Source organism: Ciona robusta, chromosome 14 (genome assembly GCF_009617815.1).
Source record: "Ciona robusta chromosome 14, ASM961781v2".
NCBI lineage: Eukaryota > Metazoa > Chordata > Ascidiacea > Phlebobranchia > Cionidae > Ciona > Ciona robusta.
In genome coordinates this window covers 5,868,512-5,891,447 of record NC_143248.1, presented here as the reverse complement: position 1 = coordinate 5,891,447, position 22,936 = coordinate 5,868,512, and the positions used below count along the sequence as shown (strand labels likewise).

General features: G+C 40.0%; 1 protein-coding gene across 1 annotated transcript in view; it reads right to left on the bottom strand.

Moving 5' to 3' along the window:
* LOC149725407 (E3 ubiquitin-protein ligase HERC2-like) overlaps nt 1-22,936 on the bottom strand; it is a 57,909-nt gene that overhangs the window by 19,286 nt on the left and 15,687 nt on the right. The window contains exons 30-62 of the mRNA XM_089892452.1: nt 22,476-22,666; nt 19,184-19,407; nt 18,664-18,812; nt 18,307-18,388; nt 17,401-17,568; nt 16,367-16,559; nt 15,623-15,787; nt 15,023-15,128; nt 14,492-14,689; nt 14,028-14,112; nt 13,736-13,845; nt 13,295-13,439; nt 12,775-12,982; nt 12,136-12,354; nt 11,621-11,758; nt 11,202-11,494; nt 10,643-10,817; nt 10,111-10,210; nt 9,572-9,816; nt 8,913-9,053; nt 8,601-8,693; nt 8,150-8,353; nt 6,815-7,064; nt 6,226-6,407; nt 5,827-6,027; nt 5,399-5,527; nt 4,851-5,069; nt 4,354-4,474; nt 2,201-2,319; nt 1,704-1,853; nt 1,166-1,364; nt 696-895; nt 215-345 (exon numbers count right to left, since the gene is read on the bottom strand). Coding sequence (XP_089748578.1) covers nt 215-345; nt 696-895; nt 1,166-1,364; nt 1,704-1,853; nt 2,201-2,319; nt 4,354-4,474; nt 4,851-5,069; nt 5,399-5,527; nt 5,827-6,027; nt 6,226-6,407; nt 6,815-7,064; nt 8,150-8,353; nt 8,601-8,693; nt 8,913-9,053; nt 9,572-9,816; nt 10,111-10,210; nt 10,643-10,817; nt 11,202-11,494; nt 11,621-11,758; nt 12,136-12,354; nt 12,775-12,982; nt 13,295-13,439; nt 13,736-13,845; nt 14,028-14,112; nt 14,492-14,689; nt 15,023-15,128; nt 15,623-15,787; nt 16,367-16,559; nt 17,401-17,568; nt 18,307-18,388; nt 18,664-18,812; nt 19,184-19,407; nt 22,476-22,666 — 5,533 coding nt within the window. The remainder of the gene's footprint in view (nt 1-214; nt 346-695; nt 896-1,165; nt 1,365-1,703; nt 1,854-2,200; nt 2,320-4,353; nt 4,475-4,850; nt 5,070-5,398; nt 5,528-5,826; nt 6,028-6,225; nt 6,408-6,814; nt 7,065-8,149; nt 8,354-8,600; nt 8,694-8,912; nt 9,054-9,571; nt 9,817-10,110; nt 10,211-10,642; nt 10,818-11,201; nt 11,495-11,620; nt 11,759-12,135; nt 12,355-12,774; nt 12,983-13,294; nt 13,440-13,735; nt 13,846-14,027; nt 14,113-14,491; nt 14,690-15,022; nt 15,129-15,622; nt 15,788-16,366; nt 16,560-17,400; nt 17,569-18,306; nt 18,389-18,663; nt 18,813-19,183; nt 19,408-22,475; nt 22,667-22,936) is intronic.

Sequence of the window (22,936 nt, the reverse complement as noted above, 5' to 3'; positions counted from 1 at the left end):
AGCAATGCCTGTTAAGTGTCTTGCCCAGGGACACATATACGTAACACCATCAGTATAGAGCATGGAAAATTCAAAAAACCCATTAGTGACCACTGGGTTGGAGCAATTGCCGTTAATGTACCATGCTACAAACAGCATACAACCTACATACCTGTACACAGTTGATGTATAACATTATATGTCACAATACATAATACACCACCAACCAACTTACCTATGACTTGAACCACACGCCAGTTTAGTAATCTTCACTCCTTCCAACCCTTGTACCTTCATTGGTTTCCTGTTTACTGTGGTTCCCCCATTACCTTGCTGTCCATGGTCGTTGTCTCCCCATGCAAATACCTGGGGTTATATAGGAGTTAGATTCCTGTATGGCGGGTTTAAGATATAATGAGTAAAATATTAACATGTCTGCTTATCCACACACTGCAATAGCTTCAGCAACTCGACTGTGGGCATGGGAGTGGCAACCATGGATGAGTCACTCAAGTTCCCACCCATGAGGATATAAATGACCAAACCAACCAAAAGTCATGTCTGCTTATCCACAAACTGCAATAGCTTCAGCAACTCGACTGTGGGCATGGGAGTGGCAACCATGGATAAGTCACTCAAGTTCCCACCCACGATATCAAACCAACTAAAACAAAAGATAGACCAAAATCACCGACAAACAAGCCACAGCAACCCACCTGCCCGCCCTCAGTAACAGCGAGGCAATGCAGTGCCCCAACAGCGACATCAACCACTTTATGTTCCCGTAATCCCTCCACCACTTGTGGGCGCCGTACATGCTGGTCAGATCCGTGGCCGAGTCGAAAATAATCCCCTTTACCCCAAGTCCATACCAGCCCACATCGTGATAATGCAAGGGAGAATTGAGCCCCACATTCTGTATATAGGGGTTTATATTAAAAACTGCGACAAGACACTAAGAAGTCTATTATTTAGTAAAGTACAGACAGTCATTATTCAGCTAAAACTATTGATAGCAATATTTCTATTTAAAACCCAGCTTTTTTCATTGTAGGTTTCTAAGGAAACATACTACTACAATTACACACGCAGTGTTAGTACATATAGGCAAGTATTTTTAAATATTCCACCAAACCTGGTAGTAGCAGCAGCAGCACAATATATAAGCATGTTAAGAACACCTCACCTATTTTAACAACATCTTGTCCACTGAGTCTCTCCACAGGTTTGGGCACACAGCAACCATCACTACCCCCTCTACCTAGCTTGCCAAAGTCACCATCACCCCATGAATAAACCAACCCATCCTGTGTTAAACACAATGTTTGTGCATCTCTGCTGCCACATGCGACTTGAACCACTTGTTGGCCACTCAAGGCTTGAACCTGAGGAAACAAACTTGATGAAGTGACAAACTGGTTATAACAGTAACCGTATGGTGTGCAGTAGTCAGCCAATTATGGATTAAGTCCTGGGCTAGCTTGCAGTAGGCCCGTACCCATATATAGAATAACCATAAATTAGTGACATACTTGAAGTGCATATGCAAACACCACAGTTTAGACCTATTAGTTATAAACCAGTACTTCTAAACTACCTTTTCCGTAGCCCACAATCTGTTTATAAACAAACAAGGCCAAGACAGAGAATCGCTTGCTTTCCCGATAAATACTTTATGTTCGCTGTGTTGGCACAAGTATCTAACCATACATATCATTACATACCGGTTTAGGTTTGAGCAGAGTATGATTATTCCCATGTCCCAATCTTCCATACATCCCATGCCCCCATGTATACAAGGTACCGGATGAACCAATAGCAGCGCTGTGTGAACTGCCGCATGATATATCGCGTATGCACTTCTCAGGGAAGGTCTGGAACGTATAATGACTTAGTAACTTTTTTTTAGGTAGTATATATATATAGGTCATTATTCAATGAGTATAGGAGCCAAACCTGGGGTGGCAGAGTGGGAAGGCCTACCCTGAAATTTCTGCACTGCATTATTCAGTAAACATTACAACCAATAAGTTAGATTTGTTTCATGGAACGTGTGTCCAACTATCCCTGCCTCCCATGCATTATAACAAGTTGCGCACGTGCACATTAACCGACACATATTATTAGTTCCATTGTATGTCAGTAATATGAAAGAAGCCAAAAAGTCCTGTTTTAAGCAAAACACCCATTAAGTTACACCCAGTTAAGTTGCCCCACCCACCTCAATCTTCCGAGGTGTAAGAGCATCCGCCCTACTTCCATGACCGAGTTTTCCTTCCTCTCCATCTCCCCATGAATATACATGGCCATCGTACGTTAGCGCCATCGCGTGACGACCACCTTAGATTATAGAAATATTATACAACCATGGATAATATCAATATATTGTATGATAGAGAAGGTCAGATTAATTAAACTAACAAACCAAATAATCACTCACAAAGTAACATACATGGTAACTTGTAAGCTGGCACGAGGTGTATGAACACCCATGTTATAATGACTGTCATATTCTGGCCACGCAAGGATAAAGTAAGTTACATTTATTCATTACATTTAGTTGTTAAAACACAAGGGTAATTATTGTCATAACTTAATCACAACAATTTTAAAAGTAATAATACAGGTGTTTTGTTTCATACACAAGTATGGTACTTTGTAAAACCCATTAATAACCATCCAAGAACACATACACGCACAATGGTAGCGATATCAACATGTTACAACTAGTGATGTACCGAAGTTTCGGTTTGCCGAATTTATTCGGCCGAATCAGCGATTTTGACAAAGATTCGGTTTTGGCCGAATCGTGCGTAAAGATTCGGCAAAAACCGAACTTTTTCACAGACAATATAGATACGATTAGCAAGAACTTGCGCAATTTGTGAGATAAGAATTAAAGACTATTTGCAACAAATAAGTTTAATTCAATTAATCGTCATGCTTTATAGCAACGCTAATCATTTCGGATACGGTTCTATGGGCTATGGCACACGCGCACTTTGATAAACTTCGTCACATTCGCGACCGAATCTGCTCCCGATCGTCGATAAAGAAACACCCGCTTTTTCTCTCTAAATAGTGCACGCGTCTGCTCCCGATCGTCGATAAAGAAACACTCGCTTTTTCTCTCTTAATAGTGCACGCGTCTGCTCCCGATCGTCGATAAAGAAACACTCGCTTTTTCTCTCTAAATAGTGCACGCGTCTGCTCCCGATCGTCGATAAAGAAACACTCGCTTTTTCTCTCTAAATAGGGCACGCGTCTGCGCACGATCCCCTGCACATTTTTAGCACAAAGCAGAATACAAAATGTAAAAGTAAAGTTTTCGAATATTTTTTTTACTCTCGGTATAGTTTTAAGCCAGTAACCGTGAGTAGTATAAATGCAGGTGAATCGCGATTATGTGAATTTTAATTGATGCAAATATAAGTGCGAGCAGCGAAGCTATCAGGAAATTAGAACCAACACAAATTGTAATGTAATATTGCTAAGTATGGTCCCGGCCGAGCTTGGACAGAAGCCAAAAACGTCGTTCTTGGGCACCGCGCGAAAATCAGAGTTTCGTGAATCCCAGTTGCAAGATATTAATTTTACACCTAAAATATTAAATTTAAAATTTATATACACATGTTACGTTATGTAACATTCAAAATCCAAAAACATTTCATATAAATCCGACAATTTATATACCACGGGGCACAGGCTGCTCGCAAATTAGACTGAGATTAGCATTTCGTCGGTTTCTACAACAAATTCACAACGATTGCTTCGCTTACTAAGTGTTGAAAGTATGCTATCGCATGCGTCTTCCTTTATTTCCCAAGCCGACGTAGAGCGTAAAATGGGACGCTCATACACAATGTTATTTTCGTCACAAAAGTAAATAATTTTTTTGTTTTCGTAACACAGGTTTTGTCAATGGTTACGCCGTTACAGTAAAGAATTTTTAAGTTCTCGAATAACTGCTCGTCCGTGTTACGATAAAAATAAATTTATCTAATCCACGCTCGTCCGTCACCGTTGTGCTTTTCTCCCAACGATTTACCTTTCCTGTAGTTTTGGTTCGTAAATACGCGCGTTATTAGGAGACTAATGTTTCCCACAACGCTTTATTGCCACATTAAAGACTTATATTGAAATTGTTGATACTTGTGTGTGACACGGTGCCATGATAAAGTATTTTCCTTTATGTCGTTTTTACCGACCGCCCGTCGCCGTAGGTTCGAATGACGTCATAAACGATTCGGTTGATTCGGCCGAATTGATTCGGCACAAATGGCCGAATATTCGGTTTCGGCCGAATCGTTTTTTTAGCGATTCGGTACATCACTAGTTACAACATGTTTCCATAAAACATAAACCACTTTTCACCTGAATGCACGGCCAGCTTCTTGATGGGTTGTGGAAATAATACTTGAGTGAGTCTTGAAACGCTCCCAGCGACCGGCCCCAACCCTAATCTTCCACTTGTGGATTCACCGCATGCGTATACCTGGGGGGGGAAAGGGGGTTTAAGTGTGGTGATCAATACTCCAAACTTGACCGTAAGGACCCAAGTTACAAGCTAAATGTGGCGTGCTGTTTTATCTAGTATTATTAACAAGCTTTGTATAATTGTTTAGTATTAGAAAAATAAAGCATTGTTTAGTTTTGATAATAATGTCACCAAAGTTTTGTTGTTAATACATGCAACAAGTATGACCCGAACTAAAACAGCATTTTTAAACTTTTTGGGTTAAAACACAAAAGTGTGCCGCCATTTAATTTCGTCAACTTAGTTTTAAAAAAGCTCTAAAATTTTCTTTTTACATTTCATTACTCCTGGTAGCAAAAGTGTAGACACATCAACATCAACACTAAATACCCACCTTCCCACCCATAGTGACAGCAAACAAACTTTTTGACCCCCCAATAACTTGAGTAACTTTCAATCTCTGCAGATCTTTTGATGCAACTGGTGTCTTATGTTTGGAACCTTTCAAACCTCCTAGTTGATCCTTATCGTTAAGCCCCCACACAAATACTTTAGCAGCGCAATCTTTTTTGCTGGAACTTTTGCGGGACTTTCGCTTGCTTCGAGGTTTGACCTGCAGGGATGAACAGGTTAGTCCAGTGCCGTGATACACTGGTTAGAAAACCTGCAATATAATCTGTAGATAACAGGTTTCAATGCGCGACTACCACTGTGGGCCGTCTGTGTCCTTGTGGTGTATGCCCTGACATGTGGTGCAACCAGTATGTTTGTAATGTTGGGCAAGAAACTTAACAATAATTTTTTTCCAGTGGTTACACCCACAAAGTTACATATGTGGTAACCCATAAACGGGCACGAGGTGTATGAAACAGAATATGGGGGTAAATAAGTTATTCCCCCTTTACATTAGTATCCATATAAATATTGAAATATGCAACCCACCCCATCCAATACATTATTATCATCCTCAGTTTCCGAAGCAAGATAAGAGTGAGCGGAGTTGGAAGCAGATAAAGGACGGGGTACGACTACTGCTTCCATGGCCCGGGTTTGAACTCGCAACCCTCTGATCTGAAACCAATGTTCAAGTTATATACAACGCACTGACTGAAGGTATATACGCCGAGGTTAATAGACTAAATATGATGTACATGAGAGCAATACTGTAGGACCTCACCCATGAATATAACAGGTAAACTGGTATCTAAAGTGAATAAATATATTTAATATATGGATGTAAACACCAAGGTACAACTTCCAAGTTTAGAATATAATAGCTCAATTCCATATATACCTGTACCAGTGTACTACTATATATAATGATGGTAATATAGAAGTAAAACACAATGGTACAAGGTTCAAGTCCTTACCCTGCAGTTGATGCCTGACTTGTGACATTTATGGATGAAGATTTGAATATAAGGATGATGAAGAAGGGAGTCGGATAACAGGAGGATGTTCTTGGATGTTGGGCGCACGTTGATCATCTTTAACTCGTGAAGATCATGAAGAGCGGATCCTCCGGACACCGAGATGATGGACGGAAGATAATGGTCGTCTAGGGGATCAACCTGGGGGAGGGGGGTTAGAAGATGGGGGAAACCCCATGATTAGCCACTGTTGCAGCTGCTGTCAAGTGTCTGGCCTACATAAGGTTTAAGATGAACCCAAAGTCTTTGAAGGACCTTACCCATATATAAGAGAAATATACTTCTTAAGGGAAATTGTCAACACTTATATAATGGCTATATATTTCCACTACAACTCACCTCCAAGCTTAGTAGTTGTACAAGTCTGTTAGGTTGCATAGAAACCGTTATATGATGCTGACCACTTGCGTCCGATGATTGCCAATATGTCTCGTTGTTTCCGTCCACTAGGTGGAACCAGTCACGCTTGGATGATGAGACCTCTATGTCCGATATCGACTTACGGAAGTCATTGTCAAACACTGAATCAGGTTTGTGATGTCATAATGGGTATTGTGATAGAAGATGTTTAGTTTTAACACAAACTTTATGATATATATAAATATATATGACACGATTGTCTTTATTTTCACACACTAAACCTCTGACATCAGATAGTTTTAGTTTGAAACCAAAATTAAAAGTAAAGACAATTGTGTCATATATGTAGGCTGTGATGTTTGTATTAAAACAAACAGAATGCGGTGTGGCTATCAGATAAAATTTCATAGAAAAATCTGCTTCACTGGTATTTTTGTGACTAAGTTGACAAGTTTGATGAACATCGGTTTATTAATTTGAGCGCAATTAAACATATTATAAAGTTACATTCAATGTTTTTACACCATAGGTGTTAATTTATATAATAAACAGAACATATCATGCTTACCCGTACTGGGTTCTAGTGAATGCACTTGTTCGGATGCCACTTCTGCATTGAATGTGCGCGGTCGTCGGCGTTGTCGTGCCACTGGTGCAACACGTGATGGCCCAACATGGACACGGGGTGCACCAGGCTCAGATATAAGGTTGAAGGTATGGCGCGGTGTGGCGTGGGGACACGTAAGGAAACAACTGCCACACATGTTAAAGTCAGGGCAGACACCACACTTGTATAAAGGGCCAACTATGGGCGACACCTGGGAAAACAACTCAATGTTAGCTGGAAAGTTTGTAACCAATATTATGAATTTGTCACAAAAAATTAAAATGGCAGAAAGCTGAGTGTGGGGTTGGCTTGTGAAAAAAATACAACTCTATCTTGTGGCAGATGATGTAAATTTGTCATAATTTGTAAAATTTAGTCAAGTTGAATATTTAATTACAATGATTTGATGATTACAACTAATATATATTACGTAGGGCTGTGGATTTTCCCTATTTTGGTTTAACCGTTAACCGTTCAGTTTTAACCGGTTAACCGGTTAACCGATACAAGTATAATCCTAATAAAAGCGTCTTGTTTATCGCTTTTCTTTCGCGAATTTAAAGGCAACTTTATGACGTATGTATGGACTATGCTTGCAATACACAGGCAAACGTTCTTAACGTTAAAGTAATGCTTTCTTATTCATATTCAAACCTGTTTTAAAGCACCTGCCGGCTAAATAATCAACGTGTGAATTGCAATTATGACGCAGTTTTTAACGTGTGAATTGCTATTATGTCGTAATCAACTGCCAGGTCAAACAATCGCTATTATGATGCAATGAATCCACGTGTGAATGCCTGCTTTTTCGTAATAAACAGGCTGCTTGGCTGAGGAAAACATTTAAGTTGTGTATTACGCCAATATAATGTTGCAAAACTAGTTACCCCGTGGTATTAACAATCAAGATTGATGGCGTAATCGCCGTTGTAGGGCACGATCAAAGCAACAGCGTCCCTGCGCACTCTGTCTTATTGCAAAACAACAATCAACGAACACGAACACGTGCATTTCATGTAAATAAGACAGATATTGATATACGTTTATGCCCTATGACGTCATAGTTCGGTTAACCACTTGAACTATTCGCTAGCGGTTAACTGAATAGGTTCGGTTAACCGGTTAACCGTTAACTTTTCCACAGCCCTAATATTACGACATCTATGTATTCGGTTTTCTAGTCTCATTTGGTAGTAAATAAAAACATACAAAGAATTTGATCAGGATATTTGGATATTATGTCCTAAAGGTGTCCCATCTTCCCCCACCCACTATGTATAATCAACCCCAGTATACCTGGCAACTATTACAGGGGATATTATCGTGAGCCACCGGCAGTAACTCCATCTCCGACAAAAGTCCCGTCCAATGGGGTTGTTGGGGGAAGTCAACCGTAACGTCCTTCCCATTGGCCGAGAAGTGGGTTACCGTGCCAACGCTGTCGTGCTTCACCGACCCCCATTTATAACGAGGGATCGTGATTGATCGCTTTACTTGCACCTGTGATGTCATAGTTGTGATGTCACAGTTGTAATGTTATTTCATAGTTGTGATGTCATAGCTATGATGTCATTTCATAGCATAGTTATGAAACAGATATTTGATTGTTTACAAATATTTCTGTGCTGCTGTTGCTACCAGGCATTTAATTAATTTTTCCTAATATAGAGCACCCGTGTTATAAAAACTGCCAATGCCCCGCCATGCGAGAATAAATAAGTTACATTCATGATGCAACATCACCAACCTTGTCTCCAACTTTAATGGTCCTCGTTTGGCTTGTGGAAGGTAACGCACCATCTGATGGGCTCGCTATCAGTTCAACATGGATGTAACGGACCTGTATTATGTAAAGTTTAACATATATTTTAATAAAGTTTAAACAGTTCAATCTGCTGTTATTTATAAATTATGTACTTCATACAGTATATTACTAAGACATCCAATATGTTTGGTTCAATCTATAATAATAAAAGGTATATAATGTGATTACTTTTCACATTTGCAGAAACTTCTGCCCTTACTCCACAAAAGTACAAGAAACCTCCAACAATCTTACCCAATATGTTCCCCCTTTATTAATCCATGATGCTTGTACATTAAGGTCTTGTATTCCATCTTTATCCAACCTTAATACTTGCCCAATATCACCTTCCTCCACCTCCTCGTATGTACGACAACAACATACCATCATCCCTATCTGGAATGTATGTGGTATATGATGCCGTGGTGTTATGAGGAAGCCATGGTGTTTGGTGCCACGGTGCCATGAGGCCGTTTATTCTATTTTATATGGGTGAGGTCATACAGTAAGGCACGCCATGGGACCCAGGATTTAGGCCAGAGTTAGTCCATTACCCAACATTTTATATGCACATTCTATTCTATATGGGTGAGGTCCTACAGTGAGGCATGACATGGAACCTGGGATTTAGACCAGAGTTGACCCATTACCCCAACATTGTATATGCACATTCTATTCTATATGGGTGAGGTCCTACAGTGAGGCATGACATGGAACCTGGGATTTAGGCCAGAGTTGGCTCATTACCCCAACATTGTATATGCATATTCTATTCTATATGGGTGAGGTCCTACAGTGAGATCCTACAGTTGGTTTATGACAGAGCTGGCTTGTATAACTTTGTTGGCTATATTTACCACAAACTTTCAGGCGAACTGAAGTTTACAGTAGATAAGTACACGATGAATACTCACAGTGATATTATCCCTCACATAACGTGCATAATCATCATTATCGTTGAAATCATGTGGTTTCTTATACATAGTGACATGTGGTTCAGGTTCCCCATCTATAGAGTGGGGTGGTGGACAACTAGCAAGGCTGAGTGATTCATCCGATCCACTGGAACCATCGAAGCCTGAAGGACCTTCAGTGAAGGATTCGGTGTCCGATGAAAGTGAGGATGAACACAGGGATGCTGGGACCTCATCACGTTTAACTGGAGACGGATGTTTGATTTATATTCTATATGGGTGAGGTCTTACAGTGTGGTTCAACATGGGACCTGGGATTCAGGCCAGCGTTGGCCCATTACCCCAACATTGTATATACACATTCTATTCTATATGGGTGAAGTCTTACAACACTGCATCTTTGGAATAACACCAAAGTTAATTATCTTAAAAGTTTATTTGTAAGCGAGGACTTTTTTTAAATTGGCATGGTTTTGGTACATAACAAATTACTGAATCACACAGTACTAGACAATACATTATATAAACAAGGCACCTACTTTTAGGGAATATCGGCAAAGAAGGCTCACTACTGCCATTGGTGGCAATCCCTTCCTCTTCACTGATTGGTGCATGCTCCAACAACCAACCAATCACATTCTGCAAAGAATATTTAAAAATAACAACTCATTTTCATCTAATACACCATTAATATAATGATTGTTCTGGAAAAGCTGCAAATTTGGCAATGACAGTTGTTACAACACAGATGTTTGATTTCATACACCTCGTGCCAGCTTACCAGTTATAAGGTATGTAACTTTGTGGGTGAAATTCTTTATTTAGAAACTGATAATTTGGAAACCCAGCAATTATGGGAAAATGTCTTTCCACACCAACAATGGTAGCAGCATTGAGCATTGAACACGGTATCCTCTAGCTACTGAGTTATCACCGTGGCTTGCACACATGGCAGGGCAATTAAGTACCATAGCACCACACACACACACACACACAAACACACATACAAACACACATACAAACACACACAAACACACATACACACACATAAGCATGTATAAGCATGTATACCTCTAACTGAACAGCCCTCCAAGGAGTGGTGAGTTGCAATGCAGAGTAAGCATCCTTTATATGGGATTGTGAGAACCCCATCTCCTTAAGTTGCTCTAATTGTATGGGCTCAATCATGGGGTCAGCGGGGGTCGCAGATGGGGGTGATTGCGGGAATCCCAAAGTTAACCCAGGTCTAACAAATATATAGGTAATGTTAGGCAACAGTAGTTAAAAAAGCGACATTTTTGTGGAGGTTATTAGGTCAATAGTATGGCTTAGGTTTGTCCTGTCTTGTCCGTGGATGGTTGCTTGCTTCGTAACCAAAGGCATAGGATTCGTTTCATTTAAAGGAATATATACATTATACATCCCTATATACATTCTAAAGATTCATGCTGGGGATGTAAATGCATGCGACTTAGTCCCACCTAAGTTCCAGACTTATACCATTAACTTATTAATGTGTTGTAGCACCCAGGGTGTTGGGGTAATGGGACAACACTGGCTTTGGCATTAAGTCTTTACCAAGCCTCACAGTAACCACACCCACCCATCTATGCTTATTACACCAACTTACTCTTCAGTTTCTTCCATTGCGAGTCTGATTGTTCTCCGGTATCTTGAGTTTCGTGTGATCAGCCTTCCCTGGTCATTACGTGCGTTTCGTGCACTTTGTGTCAGAAAGGGAAAGGCCATGCGCGCGTCACGGTTAAGTCGTCTTCTGCGTCGTGATCGCCGGCCTGCTTGTGATGACACAGCTACACTAGAGGGAGTTAGAGAGCTAGCTTCGTTCGAAAGTTTGTCCATCATAATTAGTTTTGGTTTTTGAGGATTTTTAAACAAAGAATTCTTGAATAAAGCCGTAATCTCCTGGAAAAGTAAAACAAGTTCTTAGGAGTCAGGTCATTACATACTTGTCTTGTCTATAAGATTAGAAATTGTGTATTTTTAATCTTATATTACTTATCTCTCCCCCCTCCCAAATCAAAGTCTTACCTTGATATGTAAATCCCTTTCAGTGCTGCCAAGTATTTCCACCAGTGATGCCGCAGCCAATGCAATCTCATCCTCACCAAAGAAAGGTTTTAATGGAGATGGCAACACTGCAGTGTCTAGCAACTCGTGGATGAGAAACTGTGTAATAAATATACTTGGGTTACAATAGAAAACATATTTAGTGCATGCGCGTGAAAATTGCAACCCTAATATTTATTTCTAAATATCATAACGTTAAAAAAAACACTATAACATAACGTTTTTAATATTGAACAATGTCTTTATATTAGTTGTTGATGAAATGGGCAACTATTGGCTTAAATCTCAAATCCCCTGGCGTGCCTCAAAATATAACAGTAATTAACAACCCTGATGCTTGTATAAGGCTTCTATATACATATTTATAAATGAAGTTCTTTGTTTTTTCATTGTTTACCTTCGTTTTTATTTTTGTATATTACCCAACCTTTATTACCATAATTATGGAGACAACAATAAACCCAAGTCACCCTTACATCTTGTGCAGGAAGATCCTCCTCGTCCCCATCTTCCTCCACATCCCTGGATGTTCCTGCTCCCGATGATGGGGTGATGATGTCATTCGTAACCATGGTGACAGCCACACGATGGCGCATCACCTGCCTGAGTCTTGATTGGTCGGAAAGTATGAAAGGAAGTGACATCATAATACGAAGGTGAAGTCGGTTCATTGTGATGTAATTCGGGTTCAATTGCTGTGGGAAAGTTTCGTTTTATTTGTCGTAAAACATAGAAACCTTATTGAATAATATGTTGAGTGCAATATATTTATCTGTAAACTTCCGTATAAAACCTGTGTTATAGTTACATACGTGGTAACTTGTAAGCGGGCACGAAATGTAAGAAACAGAACACCAGTGTTATAACGACTGTCGTTGCCCGGTCATGCAGGGATAAATAAGTTTTGTTTGTTTATTTATTGGTCAGAGTTATAGAGTTATAGCATGTATGCTATTTCATGTATAGTGACATGAACATTTGCCCAAAGATACATACATCTATCAGGGTTGAGCATTGAACCCTGTATCCTTCGGTTACAATGTAACCGCTTAACCACACCACCACGCAAGGTGATGTGGCCCATACACATAGAACATACACATAAATAAACTCACCTTTGTAAATTCCCAGTAACCTCCAGTTTTGGTTCTAGCCCCACTATGTGGATTCCCCATGCTCGACGTCGAGCTTGACTTGATGACCATGCCAACCATACGGTGACAACATGTGACCAAATCATCCGACCAATCAAGGAGAGCGGAATTGAATTGGGATGATCTGATTGGCTTAAGCGATTTATGGCAGCATTCAAATACATCGGTGCTGGAAAAGTTTGGAAAACGTTTAAATAAATATTAAATATATGAATGTATTTATTTATCCTAACATGGCCAGGCAACGACAGTCGTTAAAACACGGGTGTCCTGTTTCATGAACCTTGTGCCAGCTTACGAGTTACCATGTGTGTATCAGAAATTGCTTTTCTGTTTCGACATTTTTACAACCCATTAGTGACCACTGAGTTGAAGCAATTATCATTAAGTGTCTTGCCCGGGGGCACATAAACAATACAGAATACGCATGCACAAAAATATAAAATCACACCTTTAATAACAATCATAATATTCGTCTCACCCAAATATAACATGTATTGCTCCATCCTCTGTTACTTCTATAACACACCCATGCCCATGTATGAGGTGGTTAACCATCCCTCCTACTCTGATACGGTTCTGCACACCACTGATGATGTGTAGGGCAGTGTAGGGTTGTCGCACGTCTGTAAGGTAGAGGATGCTTATTTTTATATCAGAAGATCAACCCGTCTATTTCATATGGGTGAGGTCCTACAGTGAAGCAAGCCATGGGACCTGAGATTTAGGACAGAGTTGGTCAATTACCCCAACACACATGGTGCTACAACCCATTAGTGACAATTGTGTTGGATTTAAGTTCCCTAAGTATCTTGCCCTAGGACACACACAGCATACACCTATTAGAATCGAGCATCGAACCGGGTAACCTCCGTTACAATACAAAACCCAACCACTGAGCCAACAACAAAACAAGTTTCACCTTTTTCAAAATCACAACTTCTCTCTTCTAGAATATCAGGAATCAACTGTAGTGATGTCACAATGAACTTGTTTATGATGTCACACCAACCAGGTTTTTCATACAGGAACCTGGGTTTGTAAGAAAACATAGAAATCTTTAATCAATGTAGCTTCTTTATCCTCGCATTGTGGCGCAACGACAGTCGTTATAACACGGTTATTCTGTTTCATAAACCTTGTGCCCGCTTATGAGTTACCACGTATGTAACTTCATGGATATACATTTATCCAACATATACATAATTGGTTACCTGATCATGTCTATTAACTCTGCTGCCACCGTGTGGCAGTGGTTCGATGAAAGGGAAATCCCCGGCAAGAATGAAACCACCGGCTCTGTGATGTCATAATAAACATTGTAACAGAAATATTAAACGTAGGTAAATATTGGGTAAATGATCCAACTTATTTATCTTCACGTCGGGGCAAGATAAAGTTATAACACAGGTGTTCTGTTTCATACACCTCGTGTCCACTTACCAGTTACCATGTATGTTACTTGGTGGATGATTGTTTTTCTGTATGGCAGACAATTTAGACAACCCATTAGTGACCACTGGGTTGGAACAATTGCCATTAAGTGTCTTTAAAATTGTAGCAGCATCAAGTCTTGAATCTAGTATATTTCGGTAATAATGCTAATGCCTGACCACCAAATACAACTATGAGCAATTTAAAATAAATGTTAAAAAAATATTTGGTTTTAAATACTTGCCTGGTGGTTCTGCATGGTGTATACCAACACACGCAACCTTAGTAAGAATGTCGATTATTTCATCGAATATATTTTGCATTGTGGGTATAGGAATGTCCACTAATGATGACACAGCATATTTAAGAAGACGAATCGCTTGTATTTGATGAGTCATACGTGAGCTTATGACATCACAAATGCTGGTCCCAATGGTACAACCTGGTGCACAATGATTGACTTAATTTTAACATGAAACAAATTTATTTATCTTTTTAAATACAATAGTTCTATCGTATTCCTTAAATAAAACATGGGCATTCTATTCTACATGGGTGACGTACTACAGTGTGGCACGCTATGGTACATAAGATTAAGGCCACAGTTGGCTCATTACTTTGACATCCAGAGTGCTACAACCCATTTATGACCACTGGGTTAAAGTAATGCCCTTTAAGTGTCTTGCCAATGAACACATACGGTAAACAATGCTAAATAGTAACCACTACGGAGCAATTTCCAAGATTCCTGTTAAAATTCAAAGAACAAACTTACTTAAACAAAGGTCAATCCATTCTGTCGAAATGAGAGATTTCTTCACACTTATTGGTGTTGCAATAGATCTTACAAAGCCTAAAGTTGGCCATGAGTGTTGTGCAACCTGTGTGAGAATAACAAGATATACAAAAAGCTTTAATTCTGTTAAACATAGGCATTAGTCGAACAAATGCAGTCACATTTGAGTGGAGCATTTATTCTCGTAAGTTGCCAAGGTAAGATCTCCCATCCTTTATCATTAAAGCCATTGTCAGCTACCTTCAATATCTGGCGAGGTTCATGCGGTAGCACCCTGCGTGTTAGGGTAATGGGCCAACTCTGGCCCAAATCCCAGGTCCCATGGCATGCCTCACTGTAGGGCCTCACCCATATAGAATCGAATGTGCATATACAAGTTGGGGTAATGGGCCAACTCTGGTCTAAATCCCAGGTCCAAGGGCATGCCTCACTGTAGGACCTCACCCATATAGAATAGAATGTGCAACGTACAATGTTGGGATAAAATTCTGGCCTAACCAGTATATCCCTGGCTATAAGAATTCACACACATATAATATATAACATATATATATATTATATACAATCACAACCACTCACCATGTTTACGGGCAACTGCTTATAAAACTTGAGATGACAAAACACTCCTTCCAAAGTGACATCATCCATATTATCGGCAACCAACCCTCTTAATATGGTTGCCATGGTTTCTACGGATGATTGACACATGGTATCGCCATGGCTACCAACGCATAAACAACCCATCTGTGGAATATGGTGTCTCATGTTACTGTTGGGTTGGATGGATATCAATTGTGGAAAAATACAATAAATATGGTGTCTTATATTACTGTTGGGTAAGATTGTTATACCACATATTATTCTATGATTTCTGATCGTATTTTGAACAATTAACAATGCTCTTTTAGAGCAAGTGGTAGAGACTGATTGAATAAGGAACTGATGGTTCTAGCAATTGGTGAAATATATCTTTAGTACACCATTAGTAAAAATTAATAGTCTGCCATAATGATAAAACTAGTATATTGTGTAATATTAATATAGTTGGTTTGCTGGATGCCGTTAGCCGTAAATCTTGTATTTTCTAATCATGTTTTTAACCATTAACAACGTTCTTTTACAGCCATGAGTAGGTAGTTAAAATTAGTTGGACGTGATTTTGTTTGCTGCATATTTAGTAGCGCTTGATTTGTTATGATATGATGCAACGTTTATTGGGACCCATTAATTTGGGAACCACTTTACTTGAGACCCATTCATTTGGGACTCATTTATTTAGGACTTATTTCCATTCTAGAACCACAAACAAACAACAACTCCCACCTTGATAAGATTCCCGCACATCCACTTTATCAGATGAAGAGGAACGGACTCTTCTTCCTCATCTTGGAGTAGATCTGTTGGATCAAAATGTTCCTCCTCCGTTATTATTCGCTCCTCAATGCTCTCACTTATCTCATCATTATCTTCAGGAGGTTTTGCGAGTTGGAGGTCGTACTTTCCCTCTTTACCCATCCTGTGTGTAAGTCAGATCTATGGTGACATGTTAACACCATATTTGAAACATGGGTGACGTCATATTTTAGCATCCCCAGTTTGTGTTTGTGTTTTTATTTTAAAATAACCCAAAGTGACATTGCTAAAATGCAGGTAACAGCGGGGTAAAAGCTCTTTTAGGGTGTAAAAGTGGACTGGCATATCACCACGTCCAGGATTTAGGCCACAGTTGGCCATAACAGGTTGATGTAAGCTATACATATCTAACTCCGCAAACCCAATCAACAAAGTACCTGTAAGAGTTAGTAGCCCCCGATTTAACAAAGTACCTGTAAGAATTAGTAGCCCCGATTTAACAAAGTACCTGTAAGAGTTAGTAGCCCCCGATTTAACAAAGTACCTGTAAGAATTAGTAGCCCCGATTTAACAAAGTACCTGTAAGAATTAGTAGCCCCCGATTCAACAAAGTACCTGTAGGAATTAGTAGCCCCGATTTAACAAAGTACCTGTAGGAATTAGTAGCCCCCGATTTAACAAAGTACCTGTAAGAATTAGTAGCCCCGATTTAACAAAGTACCTGTAAGAATTAGTAGCCCCCGATTTAACAAAGTACCTGTAAGAATTAGTAGCCCCAATTTAACAAAGTACCTGTAAGAGTTAGTAGCCCCCGATTTAACAAAGTACCTGTAGGAATTAGTAGCCCCGATTTAACAAAGTACCTGTAAGAGTTAGTAGCCCCGATTTAACAAAGTACCTGTAAGAGTTAGTAGCCCCCGATTTAACAAAGTACCTGTAAGAATTAGTAGCCCCGATTTAACAAAGTACCTGTAAGAGTTAGTAGCCCCGATTTAACAAAGTACCTGTAAGAGTTAGTAGCCCCGGAGTTCCATCGTACCCTCACCCAACCATCTTCTTCAACTTCCCCGATAACAATCCCTTCCATCCCTCCATCTTGGTTCCTCCACTTCCAATCTCGACCTCGGATCACTTTGGTGTTTATTGTCATCATGGAGGCAAGCTCAGGACCACTGGGGGTGTATATGTGTGTTTATGGGGGTCATACATTATGCTCAGGACCACTGGGGGTGTATATGTGCGTTTATGGTGGTCATACATTATGCTCAGGACCACTGGGGGTGTATATGTGTGTTTATGGGGGTCATACATTATGCTCAGGACCACTGGGGGTGTATATGTGCGTTTATGGGGGTCATACATTATGCTCAGGACCACTGGGGGTGTATATGTGCGTTTATGGGGGTCATACATTATGCTCAGGACCACTGGGGGTGTATATGTGCGTTTATGGGGGTCATACATTATGCTCAGGACCACTGGAGGTGTATATGTGTGTTTTAGGGGTCATACATTATGTTCAGGACCACTGGGGGTGTATATGTGTGTTTATGGGGGTCATACATTATGTTCAGGACCACTGGGGGAGTATATGTGCGTTTATGGGGGTCATACATTATGCTCAGGACCACTGGGGGTGTATATGTGCGTTTATGGGGGTCATACCTTATGTTCAGGACCACTGGGGGTGTATATGTGCGTTTATGGGGGTCATACCTTATGTTCAGGACCACTGGGGGTGTATATGTGCGTTTATGGTGTTATACACTAATTGAAAACATCGCTAAAATACAGTTACACTCATAGTTGTCAAACATAGAAAACTTCATTGATGAATGTGGTGATTGCAATATACTTTGGCTCTGCTTGTTTGTATAGACACCTAACAGCAGGGTAAAGTCATAACTTACTATGGTGGCAATGACTTCTTGGTTGTTGATTTGTTTGTATTGATATCAATTATGGGGAACGTGTTCTTTATTTTCACCTCATCTGTGAAGAAATAACATAAGTTAAACGAGGTTCTTAGTCTATGCATTGAATTACAATGAAGAATAAAATTTATTTATATAGATGGTAGCACCCTGGATTTGGGGGTAATAGACCTACATCCCAGGTCTCAGGTGTGCCTCACTGAAGACCTCACCCTTATAGAATAGAATCTCTATTATTGAGTGTTTATAAAGTGCCTCAGTAGGGTCTATATGGTAGCACTCTAGATGTTGGGGTTAAAACCTACTTCCCAGGTCTCAGGTGTGTTTACTTACCACGAATGGCGTTGGTATTAAACGAGCGCGTCTGCACAGCTCGCATAAGGTTGTTGATGATGAAGTAGAAACCAGAAGCAGCAATCCTTTCAACTTCTAATGGATTGTGAGATTGTACGGTGAGCATGCCAACCAACATTAACGCGAATCTGAGGAGGATTATCACACAGGAGGATATCATTTGATGGAACTTTGTATTTGAACTACTTAAAAACAGAAGAACTAATGGTGTTTTATAAGTAACTGCATCGCCCATTCAACGTAATATAAACGAATGCAACTTATTCGTTCCTGTGTGTCATTGATAGCCTTTATAACACAGATGTTCTGTTTCATATACACCCCCAGCTCGTTCACGCGTTACAACGTATGTAATAAATAAATGTAACTTATTTATCTTCGCATGGCAGAAAACAACAGTCATTATTACACAGGTGTACTTTACACTGGTAGCAGCTTTAAGTTTTGAACCAAGTACCCTCGATCTTAACGACATACTTCACTTTTAATTAAAACACACCTGCTGTTTTTAAACAACTCCTCATTATCAAAGCAATCCCATTTAAAATCAATTGATCCTGTTATGCAACAATTGCCGATTGTCTTGCGTGAATAATCCATTATCCATTCTGTAAGCTTGAGGTCACGAACTTTCAGCAGTAGTTTCCCCATGATCCCAAACACTGGTGTTGGGGTGGTCGTGTCATTGGGGTTGCCCTTGTTACCATCAGGTGGTTTGGGTGACTGATATATTTAATGCGTTAAAATATATATCACCAATGTTTTACAGTTTTTAAGTGTTAAACGTATCATATATTTTCATATATATTTAAAATACGCATCTGTGTCAAATGTGTATTTAATAAAGGCTTGCTGTATGGCACTGGGAAAAATACTGCTGTTTTTAAACAAAATGAGACATCAACTGTTAACATTACCAGACATACCAGTCGTATGTATCAGCATAACCTCATTGCCCACATGCTACAAGCCTTATCTAAGTGTTCACACATATATATCAATTTATGTACAACCTGCTGGAGTTTTGGAACAACTAAATAATTCCTTAATTCAAAGCTACCCAAAGTATTCACATTATACCACAACAACCCCCATATAACCACCCACCAATTCTAGCCATGTAATACAACAACCCCCATATAACCACCCACCAATCCATGTAATACAACAACCCCCATATAACCAACCACCAATTCTATCCATGTAATACAACAACCACCATATAACCAACCACCAATCCATGTAATACAACAACCCCCATATAACCACCCACCAATTCTAGCCATGTAATACAACAACCCCCATATAACCAACCACCAATTCTATCCATGTAATACAACAACCCCCATATAACCACCCACCAATTCTAGCCATGTAATACAACAACCCCCATATAACCACCCACCAATTCTATCCATGTAATACAACAACCCCCATATAACCACCCACCAATTCTAGCCATGTAATACAACAACCCCCATATTACCACCCACCAATTCATGTAATACAACAACCCCCATATAACCACCCACCAATTCTATCCATGTAATACAACAACCCCCATATAACCACCCACCAATTCTATCCATGTAATACAACAACCCCCATATAACCACCCACCAATTCTATCCATGTAATACAACAACCCCCATATTACCACCCACCAATTCTATCCATGTATTACAACAACCCCCATATAACCACCCACCAATTCTATCCATGTAATACAACAACCCCCATATAACCACCCACCAATTCTATCCATGTAATACAACAACCCCCATATAACCACCCACCAATTCTATCCATGTAATACAACAACCCCCATATAACCACCCACCAATTCTATCCATGTAATACAACAACCCCCATATTACCACCCACCAATTCTATCCATGTATTACAACAACCCCCATATAACCACCCACCAATTCTATCCATGTAATACAACAACCCCCATATAACCACCCACCAATTCTATCCATGTATTACAACAACCCCCATATAACCACCCACCAATTCTATCCATGTAATACAACAACCCCCATATTACCACCCACCAATTCTATCCATGTAATACAACAACCCCCATATAACCACCCACCAATTCTATCCATGTAATACAACAACCCCCATATAACCACCCACCAATTCTATCCATGTAATACAACAACCCCCATATAACCACCCACCAATCCATGTAATACAACAACCCCCATATAACCACCCACCAATTCTATCCATGTAATACAACAACCCCCATATAACCACCCACCAATTCTATCCATGTAATACAACAACCCCCATATTACCACCCACCAATTCTATCCATGTATTACAACAACCCCCATATAACCACCCACCAATTCTATCCATGTAATACAACAACCCCCATATAACCACCCACCAATTCTAGCCATGTAATACAACAACCCCCATATAACCACCCACCAATTCTATCCATGTATTACAACAACCCCCATATAACCACCCACCAATTCTATCCATGTAATACAACAACCCCCATATTACCACCCACCAATTCTATCCATGTAATACAACAACCCCCATATAACCACCCACCAATTCTATCCATGTAATACAACAACCCCCATATAACCACCCACCAATCCATGTAATACAACAACCCCCATATAACCACCCACCAATTCTATCCATGTAATACAACAACCCCCATATAACCACCCACCAATTCTATCCATGTAATACAACAACCCCCATATAACCACCCACCAATCCATGTAATACAACAACCCCCATATTACCACCCACCAATTCTATCCATGTAATACAACAACCCCCATATAACCACCCACCAATCCATGTAATACAACAACCCCCATATAACCACCCACCAATTCTATCCATGTAATACAACAACCCCCATATAACCAACCACCAATTCTATCCATGTAATACAACAACCCCCATATAACCACCCACCAATTCTATCCATGTAATACAACAACCCCCATATAACCACCCACCAATTCTATCCATGTAATACAACAACCCCCATATAACCACCCACCAATTCTATCCATGTAATACAACAACCCCCATATAACCACCCACCAATCCATGTAATACAACAACCCCCATATTACCACCCACCAATTCTATCCATGTAATACAACAACCCCCATATAACCACCCACCAATTCTATCCATGTAATACAACAACCCCCATATAACCACCCACCAATCCATGTAATACAACAACCCCCATATTACCACCCACCAATTCATGTAATACAACAACCCCCATATAACCAACCACCAATTCTATCCATGTAATACAACAACCCCCATATTACCACCCACCAATTCTATCCATGTAATACAACAACCCCCATATTACCACCCACCAATTCTAGCCATGTAATACAACAACCCCCATATAACCACCCACCAATTCTATCCATGTAATACAACAACCCCCATATAACCACCCACCAATTCTAGCCATGTAATACAACAACCCCCATATAACCACCCACCAATCCATGTAATACAACAACCCCCATATAACCACCCACCAATTCATGTAATACAACAACCCCCATATAACCACCCACCAATCCATGTAATACAACAACCACCATATAACTACCCACCAATTCTATCCATGTAATACAACAACCCCCATATTACCACCCACCAATTCTATCCATGTAATACAACAACCCCTATATAACCATCCACCAACTTTATTACAAACTCCAAAAAAGTATAATATATATAATATATGGATCTATACACCCACCCACCTTATCATCCAAACGAGCCAATCTACTACTACTGATCCAACCGTACATCAGCATGTGCGTCACTGAGGGTAAGAGGTAGTCTCTACGCAGCAGATCCATAGCCTCCAAACAGCCTTTATAACTCCGACACGCATCATTGGTCCACGTTGCCAAGGTGACACGGATATCATCAAGTTTCGCGAAATCTATGGCTGGAAAACAAAAAATTAAAATTATCGCAATGTTTAAATATAAGTATTAACAGTTGCACCCTGGGTGTTGGGGCAACAGACCTACATCCCAGGTCAAAACCTCACTCTTATAGAATACAATCTCTATTATTGAGTGTCTATAAACTGCCTCAGTGTGGTATAGATGGTAGCACCCTGGGTGTTGGAGTATTAGACCTACATCCCAGGTCTCATGTGGGTCTCACTGAGACCTCACCCTTATAAAATAACACATCTACAACCCAGGTCTCA